At 44.5% G+C, this 15,314-nt stretch overlaps 1 protein-coding gene across 1 annotated transcript; it reads right to left on the reverse strand.

Moving 5' to 3' along the window:
• Nucleotides 1-966: 966 nt before the first annotated feature.
• LOC102792152 (single-strand DNA endonuclease ASTE1-like) lies at nucleotides 967-3,075 on the reverse strand. Its single transcript, XM_035916123.2, has 4 exons — nucleotides 1,873-3,075; nucleotides 1,570-1,768; nucleotides 1,210-1,372; nucleotides 967-1,129 (listed from the first exon to the last, which is right to left on the reverse strand). The coding sequence occupies exons 1-4, from the start codon at nucleotides 3,073-3,075 to the stop codon at nucleotides 967-969; spliced, it is 1,728 nt and encodes a 575-aa protein (XP_035772016.2).
• Nucleotides 3,076-15,314: the final 12,239 nt, after the last annotated feature.

Below are 15,314 nucleotides of genomic sequence, written 5' to 3' on the forward strand. Positions count from 1 at the left end.
TACTAATGTCTGCCTCATTTCCCTGATAAATTCTTCTCTCCTCTCTCAGCTGTTCATTAAACACCTGACTGGAATCCATGTTCCTGCTTTCTTCAGATTCCTGCTGCTCATTAGCTAAATTTGATTCGGTTCAGTTCAACTACTGAGTAAAACAACGTAAAACCACACCGACAGCTCTTTATTTCACTATTTTTCTTTTTCTTTTCTACTTCCTGTATTTAATTTAGAAGTAGGATTGTGTTTTATTTGTGCATTAATTTTAGTTTCTAAAATGTTATCATCTTTACCCAAAGACAAAAGGAGGGAGGAGGAGAGGAAGCCATCAATGTCTTAAACTGCGTCACTCATTTCTTTGTGTTCTTAACTTCTACTGTAAAAATAATATATTCAGTAAACCACATTTAGCTGTTTTGGCTCTTTGGTGTTATGGAGTCACAGCCTCTGTGAGGACAGGGTTTTGGGGGTAGGTGACAGGGCGAGGGGCTGTTCAGAGTTGCATGTAAGCCCTTAACTCTATTTTCTGGTTTTAATTCTGGATAAATTTATCCAGATGTCTAGAAAGGAGAGCTGCACCATCCAAAGTGGGATGGATGCCATCTTCCTCAATAAGACCAGGATTTTCCCTGAAGGTTTGCCAGTTATCTAAAAATACCACCTTGTTTTCTGAACACCACTCAGATAGTCTCAAAGTCTAATTGGGGAGGGGACCAGAGAAAACTACAGTATCTGACATTTTTCTGGCAAAGTTAAAAACAGATGTAATACTAATTTTAGTGACCTCCAATTGCTGTAACTGGATATCATTGCTGCCAATGTGAATTACAATCCTTCCAAATCTACGTTGAGCCAACAGTCTCAGATTAGCCTCAGCGTCAGGTGCTGTTGCTCCTGGAATGCATTTGATCATAGTTCCTGGAGTCTTTAGCTGCACATTTCTGAGTGCAGAGTTACCAATAACACCAGTTGTTAACATTCTTCCTCACTTGAGGACCCCTCCTCAGTAGTTGTTGCATTAAGAATGGTCTTTAAATTTTTATATATTTCCTTCTTTTGTCCATTCAGTGTTTTCTGTAGTTGTTTAATCGTGTCTTCATCTGCCAGCCGATGAAGGAGAGGTCCACAGTAAAGTCTGACAAAGCAGAAAATCACAGTTAAAGTTAATGAAGTGGGTTAAACATCTGTGGAGCACATCATTAGTCTGGTGTTTACCGTGCACACTGAGGTTCTGGTAGAGGTGAACACAGCAGCTGGTTCAGGTGGAGGCTCTGCCTCATGCAGCACTGCCATTGGCTGAAAGCATGAGCCACACATGGCTGCCAGTTACGCACAACTTCATCCTTTAAAGCTTTCATCTTCCTCTCAAACTCGTCCTCTACAGACAAAATAAGACAAAGTTTTGGTGCCAAAGAACCAGAGACCAGCAGCAGTTTCTCTTCTTGTTCAGACTGATGTGGAAGCATCAGTGCTGCTGCTGTCACACAAAATCTGTTTAGAGGAAATCTGACTGCTTCTTACACCAATAAATGCATTTCATTGTAGATATCCATCATGTTACCCAGTGAGACTAACCTGGACCATCGGGCTCACTCACAAACCACAGCAGGAGAGCATGGAGGCAGTTTACAGTTTCAGGCTTTGGGTGGTGTTGTAGCTTCTTAAACCAGAAAACAGTCACACAGACTGGCAGCTTCAGCTGGTCGGGGATGTTTTCTGATGTCTGAACCTGCAGAGCTTCTTCAAACACCCTGCGACGTGAATGCTCAGGAGCCTGCACAGATAAGATATCACACAGATAAGATGCTCACATGTACCACAGAAACACGTCTACTTGTCAGAGTAATTAAACACATATTTAATGATTAACCTCAGTACCTTATGCAGGTACTTTAGTGTCAGTTGTTTCTGTTCATCACTGCTGGCAAGTATTGGTTGGACACGGTAGTCTTTGATCTCTTCTCCATCCCTGCCATATTCAGTAATCTCACCTCCTGTTAACAGTCCATAGAAGTACTGTCTGATGCGGCAAGCAGCTGTGTAACTACTGCGCTGTGAAAAGTCCTCCACAAGTGGGGTCAGCATCATTGTCTTCCAATCCACAACACTTGTGACAAAAGTGGTGAGTTCTCCACGCTCAACTTTTTCACACACCCATGGTGGCAACTTAGAACTTGTTTTTTCTGGTTTAACATATTTTTTAATGGCGAGTTTGAATGTTTGGTTCTCTTTTTTACCAACATGATTTAAAGCTTCACTCAGAGCACGTTCTCTCTTCTGTGAATCATTCAGGCCATCCAGGTTCACTTTACTTAAAAAGCCGAGCATACCATCCAGTCTTTTAATGCTGTACTCACCAGGTGAAGAGGATTCCTTTGCAAAAGCACCATTGTCTTCTAATCTTGAATAATCATTTCCTGCTATTGAAGCAAAGACTGGCATGAGAGCAGGGTCTAATTTAAAATGCTCACAAAACTTTGAACGTGTGTAGAGTTTAGCAGGAATTTTTCCATCCTCTTCTTTTTTCCACTCAAAGTTGTCGAGATTAAGGAAACCTTTGTGCACATCAAAGATGTAAAAATCTTTGTCAATAGACAGCACAGCACATTGTTTCTGATTTGCCTCGGAAACAACCTCAGGGTCTGCCTCTCCTAAACACACTTTAAACTCTATGCCTTTTTCCCTTAAGATTTCTATGAAGACATCTTTGACCAGAGGTGGTAAGACATTATATGCCTCTGGTAAAGTGCCATCAGGCTCTGTCTCTGCTATTGTCTTTGCTTTTTTCAGTTTATATTTTAGAGAAGACACATTGCGTTCATGCTTCTCGGGCCCTGAGCCACCATCCAGGATGACGTACGGATTGACTTCACAGTCCTGCAGAGTCTTAAAGAACTTGCAGACCTCATGTTTGAATCCAGGATAATCCCCTCCACAGCGCTGGTCCAGCTTTGGATCGGATGTATAATACAAAGAATAGTACAGAGCATTACCATCAATGATGAGATCTGTTTTTTCTACCTTAACTTCTTTGCAGAGACACAAATCATCTATCATTTTCTTTAATTTTGAAACCTCCATGATTCCTTAAAGTGTGGATGAAGATGAGCGGTGGTTATTGTGATAATGCCCTTCTGTCTGCAGATATTTGTACACCTACTAGAGTCCACACCCACACCAACACAGCGAGTCAAACCTGTTTTGACTAATTTAACATACCTAACTTACTCTTTTGGTTTCATTTCTTTATTCTTCATGTTGTGATTTTCTGTTTCATTTCACTTTGTGGAGGAAAATCAAATGTGTTTCATCAACTTTCCAGCTGTTAATAATGCAAAAGGTACTTTGTGTCCATCACAAAGGCTCAACTCTGCTATGAACTGGAAACTGCTGCAACTCAAGCATCACCATCCACAGTGAAGCCAGTGTTATATAACCATGGACTGTGAGCATGCTGACTAAGAAAGAAGCAACTGTTCCAAAATCGACATCTTGAAGCCCGAGTGAAAGTCGCAGCTCCTCGTCATGGACGAGTGAAATGTCTTTTGGAGAAAGATTAAATGTGTCATGGAGAGTGGAATGAGAGGACTCAGGTGTGAGACTCCTTGCGAAGTGATGGTGAATTTATTTACAGTAAAAAACGGCAACAGTTTGACTCCGTAATCCAAAAGAGCAGTGAAGTGACAAGGTGACTTCTCCCAGCGGTGACAGTGCAATATGAACACCGGTGTACCACAAGGCTGTGTGATGAGCCCTTTACTCCCTCTTCACCCACGACTGCAGACCTGCCGATGGTTCTAACATTCATTCATTAACATCTACATTAAGGGGACGGCTGTGGAGCGTGTGAGCAACTTCAAGTTCCTGGGAGTCCACATCTCCGAGGATCTCATCTGGACGACCAACTGCTCCAAGCTGGTCAAGAAGGCTCACCAGCGCCTCTATTGTGCATAAATAGTGAATTGTCCTGACACAATATTGCATTTCACTTCTGTTAATACCATGGTACATTGACAAAAACATATACTTTTATTCACAGGGTAAAACAGGTTTTTTGTATCACTAATTGCCCAGTAGGATTACAGCATACAATATTATTGTCACTGCTACATTTCTGTAACGAACCAGAAATTATTTCCACTACTAATTAATTACTGTTGAGCTCAAAGGTCCTATTAATAAACAGTTAACAAATGTGTATTTATGAAGACGATTTGTGAGACTGGTAAACTTACCTTTGTTCGTATGATGGTCTGTCGTTCTACACGGTGCATTTCAAGGTCCTGTACCCATCCGTCGGTAAACTGTACCCAGGCTTCTTGCAGTGATCTGAATTTACTAAACTTCATGAGTGTATGCACTCACTCCAAGAACCGTATGATTATAAATATGAGCGTGGAACCGAATATGTGTGGAACCGAATATGTGTGGAACCGGAGAATGAACGTTTTGAGGTGCTGCAAATGCTTGCGTTTGATGCATTGCTTTGATTGTTTTGCCACCAGTGCCCGGCATGCAATGCGCGAAAGTCATGTGGTCTGTCAATCTCTATAGGGCTTTGGAGCGTGATGTCACAGGAGGGGGGCCACGCCCCCTCCCGCCATGACAGTAGGCCAAACAAAGCACACGGAAGCAACAGCTATGGTTCGTATGTGCTGTGTTGTCGGTTGCAACGGCAGATCACATGATAGGGAAGGCAAGAAGCTGGAAAATTGGCTCTCTTTTCATCGTTTCCCCTCCTGGAGGCAACGGGAGGGATCTCATGTATCCGATATTACTAAACGAAGACGTCAGGCTTGGATTGCAGCGGTCAGCCGAGCGCATATCGAGTTCTCTACCATCCCAAAACGAGAGCAATTGCCCACCTGAGAATTCATGTTGAGCGAGTAATAGTAGTTTGCGTAACAAGTTCAAAATGCTACACACTACATTTGGCCCTGGTTGTCAAATGAGCCAAATGGGCCAAATGAAACTTGCTCTTGTTGAATATTCATAAAACTGCTGTGTTGCATGCACAGTTCATTGTAAATAATTGTACTTTCTGTAAAGTGGTTTCAATAAAACAGAAAAGAAAAGTATGTTGCTTTTTTTTAATTCAAGATCTGTTCACATGTACTTAGCAAGTATGCAAACTATTTACATGGCAACACACAGCTGGCATCAATCGTGAATTGTTCATCTAGAGCAATTTTTGGGGGCAGCTGCTGAGAAGAAGTCCATGTTATGTGCAACCTCTGGCTGTATCTTGGTCATATGGTCAACATACTCACAACGTGGAGGCTTAAAAACGGCCAAATCTTGTACCCAACCGTTTGTGAATTAGATATGCACCTCCAGGGATTTATAATCACGAAAATGATTACCCCTATGCGCTGACTCCACACACAAGGTACGCGAAGATATCGGGATAGGACATTGGCGGTAGGCTGTCTGGGTTTCCACTCCACTGCCTTTTTTCATACGGGTCCACATTACCGATGCACGCTATTTTTTCAAAGTACTGTCTCTTGGCGTCTGGGTGCAATCGGTCGCGATACAGCCCTTTGTCTTTTGCGCTGATTTTAAGCATGGTTCTGGCAGTCCCGCTTCCAACACTCCAACACTGTGTGTTTGTTTTGATTTGTTGCCTCCTGACATGGCGCCGCGATCCCACAATGCACTGCGGCGTGACGTCAACTCCAAAGCCCTATCGGTACATATCAGCTGCTTCCCAAGTTCCACAGGCTAACTAAGCCCAATAGGACTCCTTCTTCAGCTTGGTGGCTCCCCTCAGCTCTGGTGTCCACCATTTGGTTCGGGGGCAACTCCAGACTGAGACAGAGTCCAGCCTCTCTCCAGGAGGCTGATTCCAAAGCCCAAGCCATGTGTTGAGGTGAGCCTGACTATATCTAGCCGGTACCTGTGTGAGCAGCAAAATAATCTCTGAGGTCTAAAAGTCAAATCAGTAGAGATGGTAAATGGCCTGTATTTGTGTAGCGCTTTTCTAGTCCCTAAGGACCCCAAAGCGCTTTACACAATCAGTCACTCTCACATTCACACACTGGTGATGGCAGCTACATTGTAGCCACAGCTGCCCTGGGGCGCACTGACAGAGGCGAGGCTGCCGGACACTGGCGCCACCGGGCCCTCTGACCAAGATGAACAAGTGAGTCACATCTGAACACAGAGACACACACAGGGAAATAAAATACAAATTTAATGTAAATGAAAGAGGAAGAAAGCAGAGAAATGTTCCAGTGTCCAGTCAAATGAACTGATGAGCCCCTCCCACCTGTGCTGCTGGGTCTGCTCTGTTCCTTCTTACGTTCTCATGAATAAATGGAAGTTGTTGTTAAAGGACAGCATGAAGAGTCTGGATCAGACTGCTTCTTGCTCTGCAGGTCCTCACCTCTGCTAAACAGGAGACCACAAGGTCTCATACAGACTTTGACCTGATCACACCTGATGTAATCCTTGTTAAAGTGGTTCTGATCTTTACACCTGAACATCTCCTACAAACCCACTTCACTGAGTGTCTGATGTAGAAGGACATTATAATAAAATATTATCAATTTATTATAAAGAGATGTTGTTGCTATTAATGGTGAACAAGTGACTGATTAATGTTCTTTTGTGCTTTTGACTGTGTGTTGTGTGGTGATGTTAAACTTTACATGAGTAACTCAAATAACATCGTTAAGTGAGCTTCATTCACCTGCACATTATGACTCAAGACTCAACATGCAGATATATGAATGCCGAATTCTTAAGAACAAACTGAGTTTATCTGATTGTTTCCAGTTAAAGAACGATCACTGATCAATGTCTGATGGCTCTAAAGTTTGGTACACATCCATTGAAAATGCTCATCACAGTAACACCAACAACAAGCTCCACTCTACAACTGGACACTAAACATGGACAAACAGCAAACTTCCGCTGCAGCTGAACAAACAACCCCACCCTGTCACCACATTTGAATGAAGCTCAGGTGTTGATGCTGCTTACTGATTGGATAGTTGGTTTCAGCTCTGCTATCACTCTTTACTGCACAGGTGAAGGTAAAAAGTGTGACGGGATCTATAGACTGGAAACAGAGAAACTGTGAATGTTTGCATTATTCATATTCCAAATAAAGCAAACAGTGTGGCAGTGTGAGAGCTGATCTGGGATCAGTGTGTTCACTCTACAGCTACAACAAAGTTTCAGGTCAAAAAGGGAATTTTACTCAATTCAATTTTATTTCTATAGCGCCAAATCTCAACAACAGTCGCCTCAAGGTGCTTTATATTGTGCAGAAGATCGTACAATAATAGATACCAGTGTTGGGTAAGTTACTTTAAATTAGTAACTTAGTTACATTACTAGTTACATCTATCAAAAGTAACTCAGTTACTTCAAGTTACTTGTTACTTTCAAAGTAACTAGTTACTAGGGAAAGTAACTTTGGTTTTACTCAGACTTCTCTTGTTAATGTGTTGCTACCATAACTGGATACCCAGCAAGATTGCCAGTTTTCTAGCTTGCTTACTTGCCACAGTGCACTGTGCCACCTACCAATAGAAAGGAAAAGATAATGTGCATATTTCCACGAGAGAAATCCCACGCCTGGACCGTCATTGACTGCTGCCATGATTCTAGCCTACGTCACAGCGTCATGTGCGCTTTTTACATCCAACACAAAAACTGCAGTTGTGGTGCTTTTGATTGTACTCAGAACTGGGAAATTCTGCCCTCGAAGCTGGACAGGAAACTGCAGGATCTAGGACTGAGCAGCTCCCTCTGCATCTGGATCCTTAACTTCCTGTCTGACAGACGCCAAGTGGTCAGGCTGGGCAGCATCACCTCATCCCCCATCACACTGAACACTGGTGCTCCACAGGGGTGTGTACTGAGCCCTCTCCTGTACTCACTCTACACCCATGACTGCACGGCCACTAACAACTCCAACACCATTGTGAAGTTTGTAGACGACACTACAGTGGTGGGTCTTATCACCAACGGTGATGAGACGCCTACAGGGAGGAGGTCAGCGCCCTGACCCACTGGTGTCAAGACAACCATCTCACCCTCAATGTCGCAAAGACAAAGGAGTTGATAGTGGACTTCTGGAGGTGCAGAGAAGCACACACCCCCATCACCATCAACGGCGCTGCTGTGGAGAGAGTGAGCAGCTTCTGTTTCCTTGGTGTACATCTGGCTGAGGATCTTACGTGGTCAGGACACATAAACAAAACAGTGAAGAAGGCGCAGCAGCGCCTCTTCTTTCTCAGGAGACTGAAAAGATTCGGCATGAGCCCCCGCATCCTCAGGACCTTCTATCGCTGTGCCATTGAGAGCATCCTCACTGGATGCATCACCACCTGGTACGACAACAGCACCGCTTACAACCGCAAAGCTCTCCAGAGAGTAGTGCGGTGCTCTGAACGGATAATTGGAGGTGAGCTTCCCTCCAGGACATCTACAGGAAGCGGTGCCTGAGATTTTCCACCAGGCCATCAGACTGCTTAACACTTCATAGACAACTCACCTCCACTACTGGAACTTCAACATTATGCACTCCAGACTGTATATAAATGCCACTTGTTTTGCACAATATCCAACTACCAACCTCTCTATTTAATTTGTAAAATATGTATACACACACACACACACACACACACACGTAGACATACATATTTAGTATACACATTCAGTAATGCGCATACACTCTTATATTGTACATATATTTATTCATATAATTCTCAGATTTAGCCATTCTTATATTTGCTTGTTCTTATTTTATTGTACCTTGCACACCTCTGTTGCTTGTGAAGCTCGCACACAAGAATTTCATTCACATGTACTGTACCAGTGTTTATTTGGGCCTGTTACAGTCGGGTGAAGCACAAACTGGTTACACATGTAGACCATTTTTTTGTGTGACCCTTTGAAGTACAGACTAGTGTAACTGAATATTGAGAAAGAGCCGCGTCAGTAAATCCAGAAGCTTTTTACTATCTAAAGAAGTCTTTGTGCTGCTGCAGACGTCAGTAAATCCGACCCTAAATGTTTCTTTCTAACTCAAAGCTGATGTTTCACAGGCTGCTCTCCTTTGAAGGACCTGCAGAAATCAGCAGGGTTACAACATGTGCTGAAAGATTCAATGAAGAGGTTACTGACAGAAGACACGAGGTTCAAATGCAGCCTGTGTTTGAAGCACAAAGGAGACGCCTGCTGGAGCAGCTGGAGTCCTACACACACTCTTCACTACACAAACACCTCCTACAACATCCACTCTTTCCACTCTGACTGCTGTGTTTGTGGAAACACTCCAACACACACCGCTTCACATATGAACATGTGTGTGAAACAGAGCTGACATTAAGCATGATGGAGGATTTATTCACAAACACACAACATTTACACACATATTTTGGGGTTTATTTACAAGTTTATTTGTTGGTTAATATTTTGTTTCAAAGTTTGTTTGATGTTACTTTGTTAAATTAGTCAGGAAGAGCTGTAGGGCCATTTTGTTTGTATAAATAAACAGACTGGTATAGGACCAGCATGCACTGGGGTGGGCCTATGGGTTTTTTTTTTTTTTTTACCAGAGCAGGAGAAGCAGCAGGAAGTAACAAAAAATGGATCTTGTTATTGCCAAACTGGATAAAATAAACCATAAAAACGCAACTTTCAAGTTTGGACAGTGGACTTCTTTTGCCTGCGTATGAAATAGTATCTCAGTGCAGCAGGGGCTTGTGGACCTTTAATTGTGGCATGTTTGGTTTGTCAAACAAAAAAAAATTGCCACTACAGTCGGTAATGTGTCTGTGTGACAGCTGTGGAAGCACAGGAGCAACGTCTGTGGGAAAGTCCACAGACTCTGTACCACTTGGACATGTTTGAAGGAGGTTTTTCACAATAAAATCCAAGATTCAGTTTAAATGAAACGTCGTTCACCTTGTAAGGAAACATTTTGTGGACACGATCGTTGTCCAGCTAACAAAGTTAGTCCAGTGAGAGACGCAGGAGGAGCAGAGGTCAGCTCACTGTGACAGAGGTCAAACAGATGTGACAGGACACACTGGTGTGTTTCATCTCCACACACACACAAACCACAGCAACACTGACTCCACACTCAGCCTCCCAGTGACCGTGAGCTTACCCGTGACACCCTCTGTGGACCCTCTGTGTCATGTGATGGTGATACAGGACGTTTTCCACACCCAGCTCCACACTGAGTCCTGGCTTCAGTGGGTGAGTCCATCCAGCAGAGACGTGGAGACACAAAGAGCTGCTGGACAGTTTCAGGTGTTGAGTTCAGGTTCATGGTTGTCCACTAGAACCTGATGTAGAAGCTGCAGCGAGCACACGATGATGGGGCCGAGGAGCAGCTCTTTACTCACATCTAGTGCTTTGATGTCCTTTTGCTGCTTAATAAAGTTCAGCTTTCTTCTCCTGCAGATGCTTTGACAAGTCGTTTGCTGTCCCCATGACTCAGGACCCAACAACGTCGGTGCAGCACTGACCTGCAGCCGTCTGTCTGAAGGCCTGAAACTCCTCCCACGCTGAGGTGAGCATGGTGACCTTCAGTCAGGGAAACCTGGGATTGTTTCTGTCCAGCTCAGTTGTTGGACAGTAAAGAAGTCCAGCCAACCTCCAGCAGGGAGAAAGAAAAGTGTCTGTATCATGATTGGTTTTCTCTGAGAGTAATCACAGATCCCTGCAGGGTGACTGAACACTCGCACACACTTCCAGCTGTGGCGGCGCAGTGATGGGCGCCCTGCAAACATGAATGAACCCTGTGCACTTTGTTTACATGCTGCTTTATGCTCTTTGCTCTAACTGAACTTCATATCTCCTGAGCACGACCCCGGCGCTCTCCTCCTCTTACAGGATGTGATGTGTGAGATGGGAGTGTGCCCGTGGGGATCTGTGATGTTCAAGGTCAGGACGTGTTTCAGCCTCTGCTGGCGTTGATGTCACAGAAGAGTTCAATCCTTCCTGTTTCATCGTCCTCGTCTTCTGACAGCGAGCAGAGACGTGTCTGTGATGGCGTTTGGTCGTGTCGACGTCTCGTTACGACGCGAGCGTTTCATTTGATGAACAGTCCTGATGGATTGTGATTGGTGAAACTGGAGACTAGCTCCGCCTCCCACCTCGTCCATCATCTTCCTGTGTGTTGTCCCAGTGTGTGTCTGCTTTGATGTGGACATAATGTCAAAGAGTCACTGATGCAGACGCCTCCTGTCTGTGTGGCTGCTGCTGCTCTGTCTCTAGTTTCTCTGCTTCAGCTTTGTTTTCTCAGTCTGGAGGAAATGGCTGTAATGCTCATGCCTACTTTAGGCCCCTCCCACAGGGTAGACAGAGAGACTGTCACATCATCATGTCACACAACCTATTGAGTTAAATCTTTCTTTGTCGCTGACGCCTTGGTTCTGCTCGCGCCCCTCTCAGGTTTCTGTCCTCAGCTTTTCTAGTTTCTGGATTCTGTGTGTGGAGTGTCGTCCTCTTCCTGTAGAGCGCAGCGTCACACTGATTGTACACATATACATGTTGATGGTCAGTGGGCCGGACGAGTGAAGCTCCTCTTTGTGTCACTGCAAAGATGTTTAAGTCCCTGTTGATTCCTGAGACATGTTAATATAAAGGAGCAGCTTCAGCAGCACGTCTCAGTGTTTCTACAGGACAAGGACGGCCTCTCCCAGTCACCACGGGGGGAGAGGTGGGCTTCCCCTGGACAGCTCTTCAGTCTGTCGCAGGGCGCTGTAAGACTTATTTAATATATTTAAACTTACAGCCCAGAAACTGATGCCCTGCTTCATATTTTCCAAAGCTGTCCAATGGGCTGAAGTCTTTGGCCGATTCTGGTCCCCGGGCCTTATGTTTGACAGCCCTGCTCTAGAGGAGGCTGCCACTTTAAAAACATTTAGTGTTGCAGAGTTTTCATTGGACCTATAGGATCGTGGCCACGCCCTGTAAGCCGAGTTAAGGCAGCAGCACAGTTACACTAACAGCAGTCTGAAACTACAGGCTCAACAAACACAGTCACACAGCAGGTTTACTCTCAGCATCTGCAGCTGAAGGCAGCGTATCAGGGCTGCAGCTGGACTGTGGTTGGCTCCAGAGAAGAAGAGCAAACACATCTTCTCCTCCTCCTGAATAAATCTCAGACGCAGCAGGAAGCAGCTGCTCGACCTTCTGCACAGTTACACGACTGCTCAGGGTCACAATGTCAGCAGAGAGCAGGAAGCAGGTGTGTGCTGGACTCCTCACATATCACACGTGAGGGTCCGTGATAATAAAATCACAGGGATCCAGGTGTGTTACAGTTTAAACAGATGAATGTAAATCAGCTCCAGATGTTTGGATCTCATTCAGTCTCAGTTTCTTTCTCGCAGTTTTATGCTAGTTTGTCTCCTTCTGAGAGTTCAGCTCCGCTCACAGTAGTGACAGTGATGTTAAAGCTGATCACACATCACACAGGGATTTATTATGTTGGACATTTGAGACAAAGCTGGTGTGTGTGAAGTATTAATGATGTTTAGTGAGCGTAGCATCAACATGAAGACGAGGAGGATGTGAGGAAGAATCGTGTTTCATTAAATGGATGTTTAAATTTGAGTTTTCATGCCGTTTCACGCTCAGAGTAAACTTAAAAACAGAGTTCACAGGCACAAAGGTCATCAAAGGTCATCATCTGTCTGTCAGAGACAGGATCCTATATTACTGCTTACAGAGCAGCTGATGGAGGAAGAGTCAGAGAGTAAAGTTGTGTCTGAGCTTCCATAATCAACACTGATGCTCATCAGAGGAACAAAGACTGTGAACAACTGTGCTCCCCCCACACAGCTCTGACACACCCTCATGACAGCTGATTGGTCAGTAGGTGGGCTGGTCACACCTGCTGATCACTCACCTGTTCCAGACCAGACCTGCCCACAGATATAGATGAGAAAATATGAACTATGGATGATTATGAGCTGAGTGCAAAATCCAGGCAGGAGTGACGTGCAAAGAGTTTCCACAGCCTGAGTCAATAAGTGTGTTATTGTAAGAACAGAGCAGTGATGGGGGTGAGGGGGCGTGGTTTAGCTCTTTGGGCCTGTGGTGGTGGAGAGGGTGGAGCAGAAGAAAGGTGTGCTTCATCCACACATGAGCTGAGATCAGGAGTGTGTGTGTGTGTTGTAGCATCTAATACTTTCCTCACTCAGGGCCATGAAAACACTTTATCTGCAGCCTTTGTGATGCTGTTGATATTCTGTCTGCATTAAAATGAAACAGCATAAAATCAGAGACTTTGTTGTTTGTAACTAAACACATAATTATTCCCCCTCCTGTCATTGAAGCTGCTGCTGCTTTTAGAAACAAAGCAAATCAGAGTTGGAGGAATTATGGGAAAGTTAGAAACAACTTCTCCCAGCACATCGGTGCAGCCATTAAAACAGGAATTCACCACGGCAACAGGGTCATCTTCACCTTATGATGAAAAACAATGTTTTTATTCTTTAAATGGATTATTTTTGTTTGAGTCTGGAACAAACTCAGAGCAGCGGCTAAGTGGCTAAATGTAGCGCTGCATCCATGAAAACAGTGATCTGCCAGAGTCACAGAGTCATGTTCTCTATCTGTGTGTGTGTGTGTGTGTGTGTGTGTGTGTGTGTCTCCTCTGGTCCATGATCAAACAGAGGGCATCAGGAACAGAAGCAGCTCCATGTAACAAATATAAACATGTTTTCCACATGAGATAGAGAACATGACCCGTTGACTGTGGCAGATCACTGTTTTCATGGATGCACCGCTACATTTACCCACTTAGCCCGCTGGCTTTTCACACAAACACGCTTGTTTTTATATTTTAGGGAGGACATCTAGTTAAGATGATGCTTTTTATCGCCACTTATTCTCCAAACTGAACGCCTAAACCTGACCACACACACAATAGCTGCAGCTGTATGATACGACTTTCACCTGCTGCCAGGTAGAACAAACACTCACTGACTTCTTAAAGGAAGCAGGTGTCACATATTGTAAAAACAAGCCATGTAGTCACTTCTAAAGCTGTAGTTGTCCCCATGATGGACAGCACCTCCACCCCCTGCAGGAGGCTGTGGAGGCCCTGAGAGCTCCTTCATCCCCACAGTCACACTGTGACACAGAATCAAATGGACACTCTGAAGATCATGAGTGGGTTTGTTTTCTTTTTCCACAGAAAGTAGAGAGAAACAAGTCTGAGCTGTTTGTGCTCGTTCAGCCGTGACTTAGCAGCTAAAGCAGGGGTGTCCAACATACGGCCAGCGGGCCACATCAGGCCCTGATACACTTTCATATGTCAGTTTTTCTTAATGATTAATGTGGGAGCTGAATCTTCAGCCCTGCTGGTCTCCATGCAGGCAGGGGTGGGACCATGCAGCCAATCACATGCAAGGACAGACTGGGTCATACCATTATGTCAAAGAAGGACAGCAAGTGTAATGGTTCAGTAATGATTCAGTAACAGTTTCAGCAATAAACTATTAAAGACGAAAAGTTTCTGTTTTTCACTTCCTACTATAGAAATCTTCAGGTATTTTACGACTACAGTTAAAGCTGGACAGAGTGGGCGATGAGCTATCAGAACTTTTTCTGTCATTTTATTTCTGACAGTTCAAAGAGTCGCACTGACAGATTTCTGTCGTCACAGCAGCTTTTTCTTCATCATGTCAAAGTCCAGGCCTCGAGGGCCTCAGGCTTAGAGGGAACATGTTCTGCCCGGTGGTGTAGGGTCCTGATTACTCCAAGTTTGTGTTCCAGAGGGTGATGGGAGTCAAAGAGGAGGTTGACCCAGGTGTCATCTAGATGACACCTGGGTCAAAATCAAGACACAAGAGGTGGAATCCTTCACTGCGCACATCAACGCTGTGGATAAAAACATCAAGTTCACCAGGGAAAACATAAAGGACGACTGTTTGCCTTTCCTGGACTGCGCTGTGCACATTGAAGAGAATGGCAACCTCAACATCGAAGTTTACCGGAAGCCCACACACACGGACCAGTACCTCCTGTTTGACTCCCATCACCCTCTGGAACACAAACTTGGAGTAATTAGGACCCTACACCACCGGGCAGAACATGTTCCCTCTAAGCCTGAAGGGAAAAAGAAGGAACACACACATGTAAAGGAAGCACTCAAAACGTGCGGCTATCCTAAATGGGCGTTCTTAAAGTCAGCAAAGAGGCACAGAAAAGAAGATCAGACACCAGCGAGGGAGGATAAGAAGGACAGACGCAACAACATTGTCATCCCCTATGTAGCCGGTGTATCAGAGAAACTCAGGAGGGTTTTCTCCAAGCATGACATCCCGGTGTACTTCAGA

This window comes from Neolamprologus brichardi, chromosome 3 (assembly GCF_056152115.1).
Source record: "Neolamprologus brichardi isolate AB-2024 chromosome 3, ASM5615211v1, whole genome shotgun sequence".
NCBI lineage: Eukaryota > Metazoa > Chordata > Actinopteri > Cichliformes > Cichlidae > Neolamprologus > Neolamprologus brichardi.

Excerpts from the sequence above, each read along its gene's own strand:
- LOC102792152 (XM_035916123.2), bottom strand. The coding sequence starts at position 3,075 with ATGGAGGTTTCAAAATTAAAGAAAATGATAGATGATTTGTGTCTCTGC. Across the intron at positions 1,373-1,569 it reads GAGTGAGCCCGATGGTCCAG|AGGACGAGTTTGAGAGGAAG; the intron begins GTTAGTCTCACT and ends TTTTGTCTGTAG. Across the intron at positions 1,130-1,209 it reads CCAGAACCTCAGTGTGCACG|ACTTTACTGTGGACCTCTCC; the intron begins GTAAACACCAGA and ends CTGCTTTGTCAG.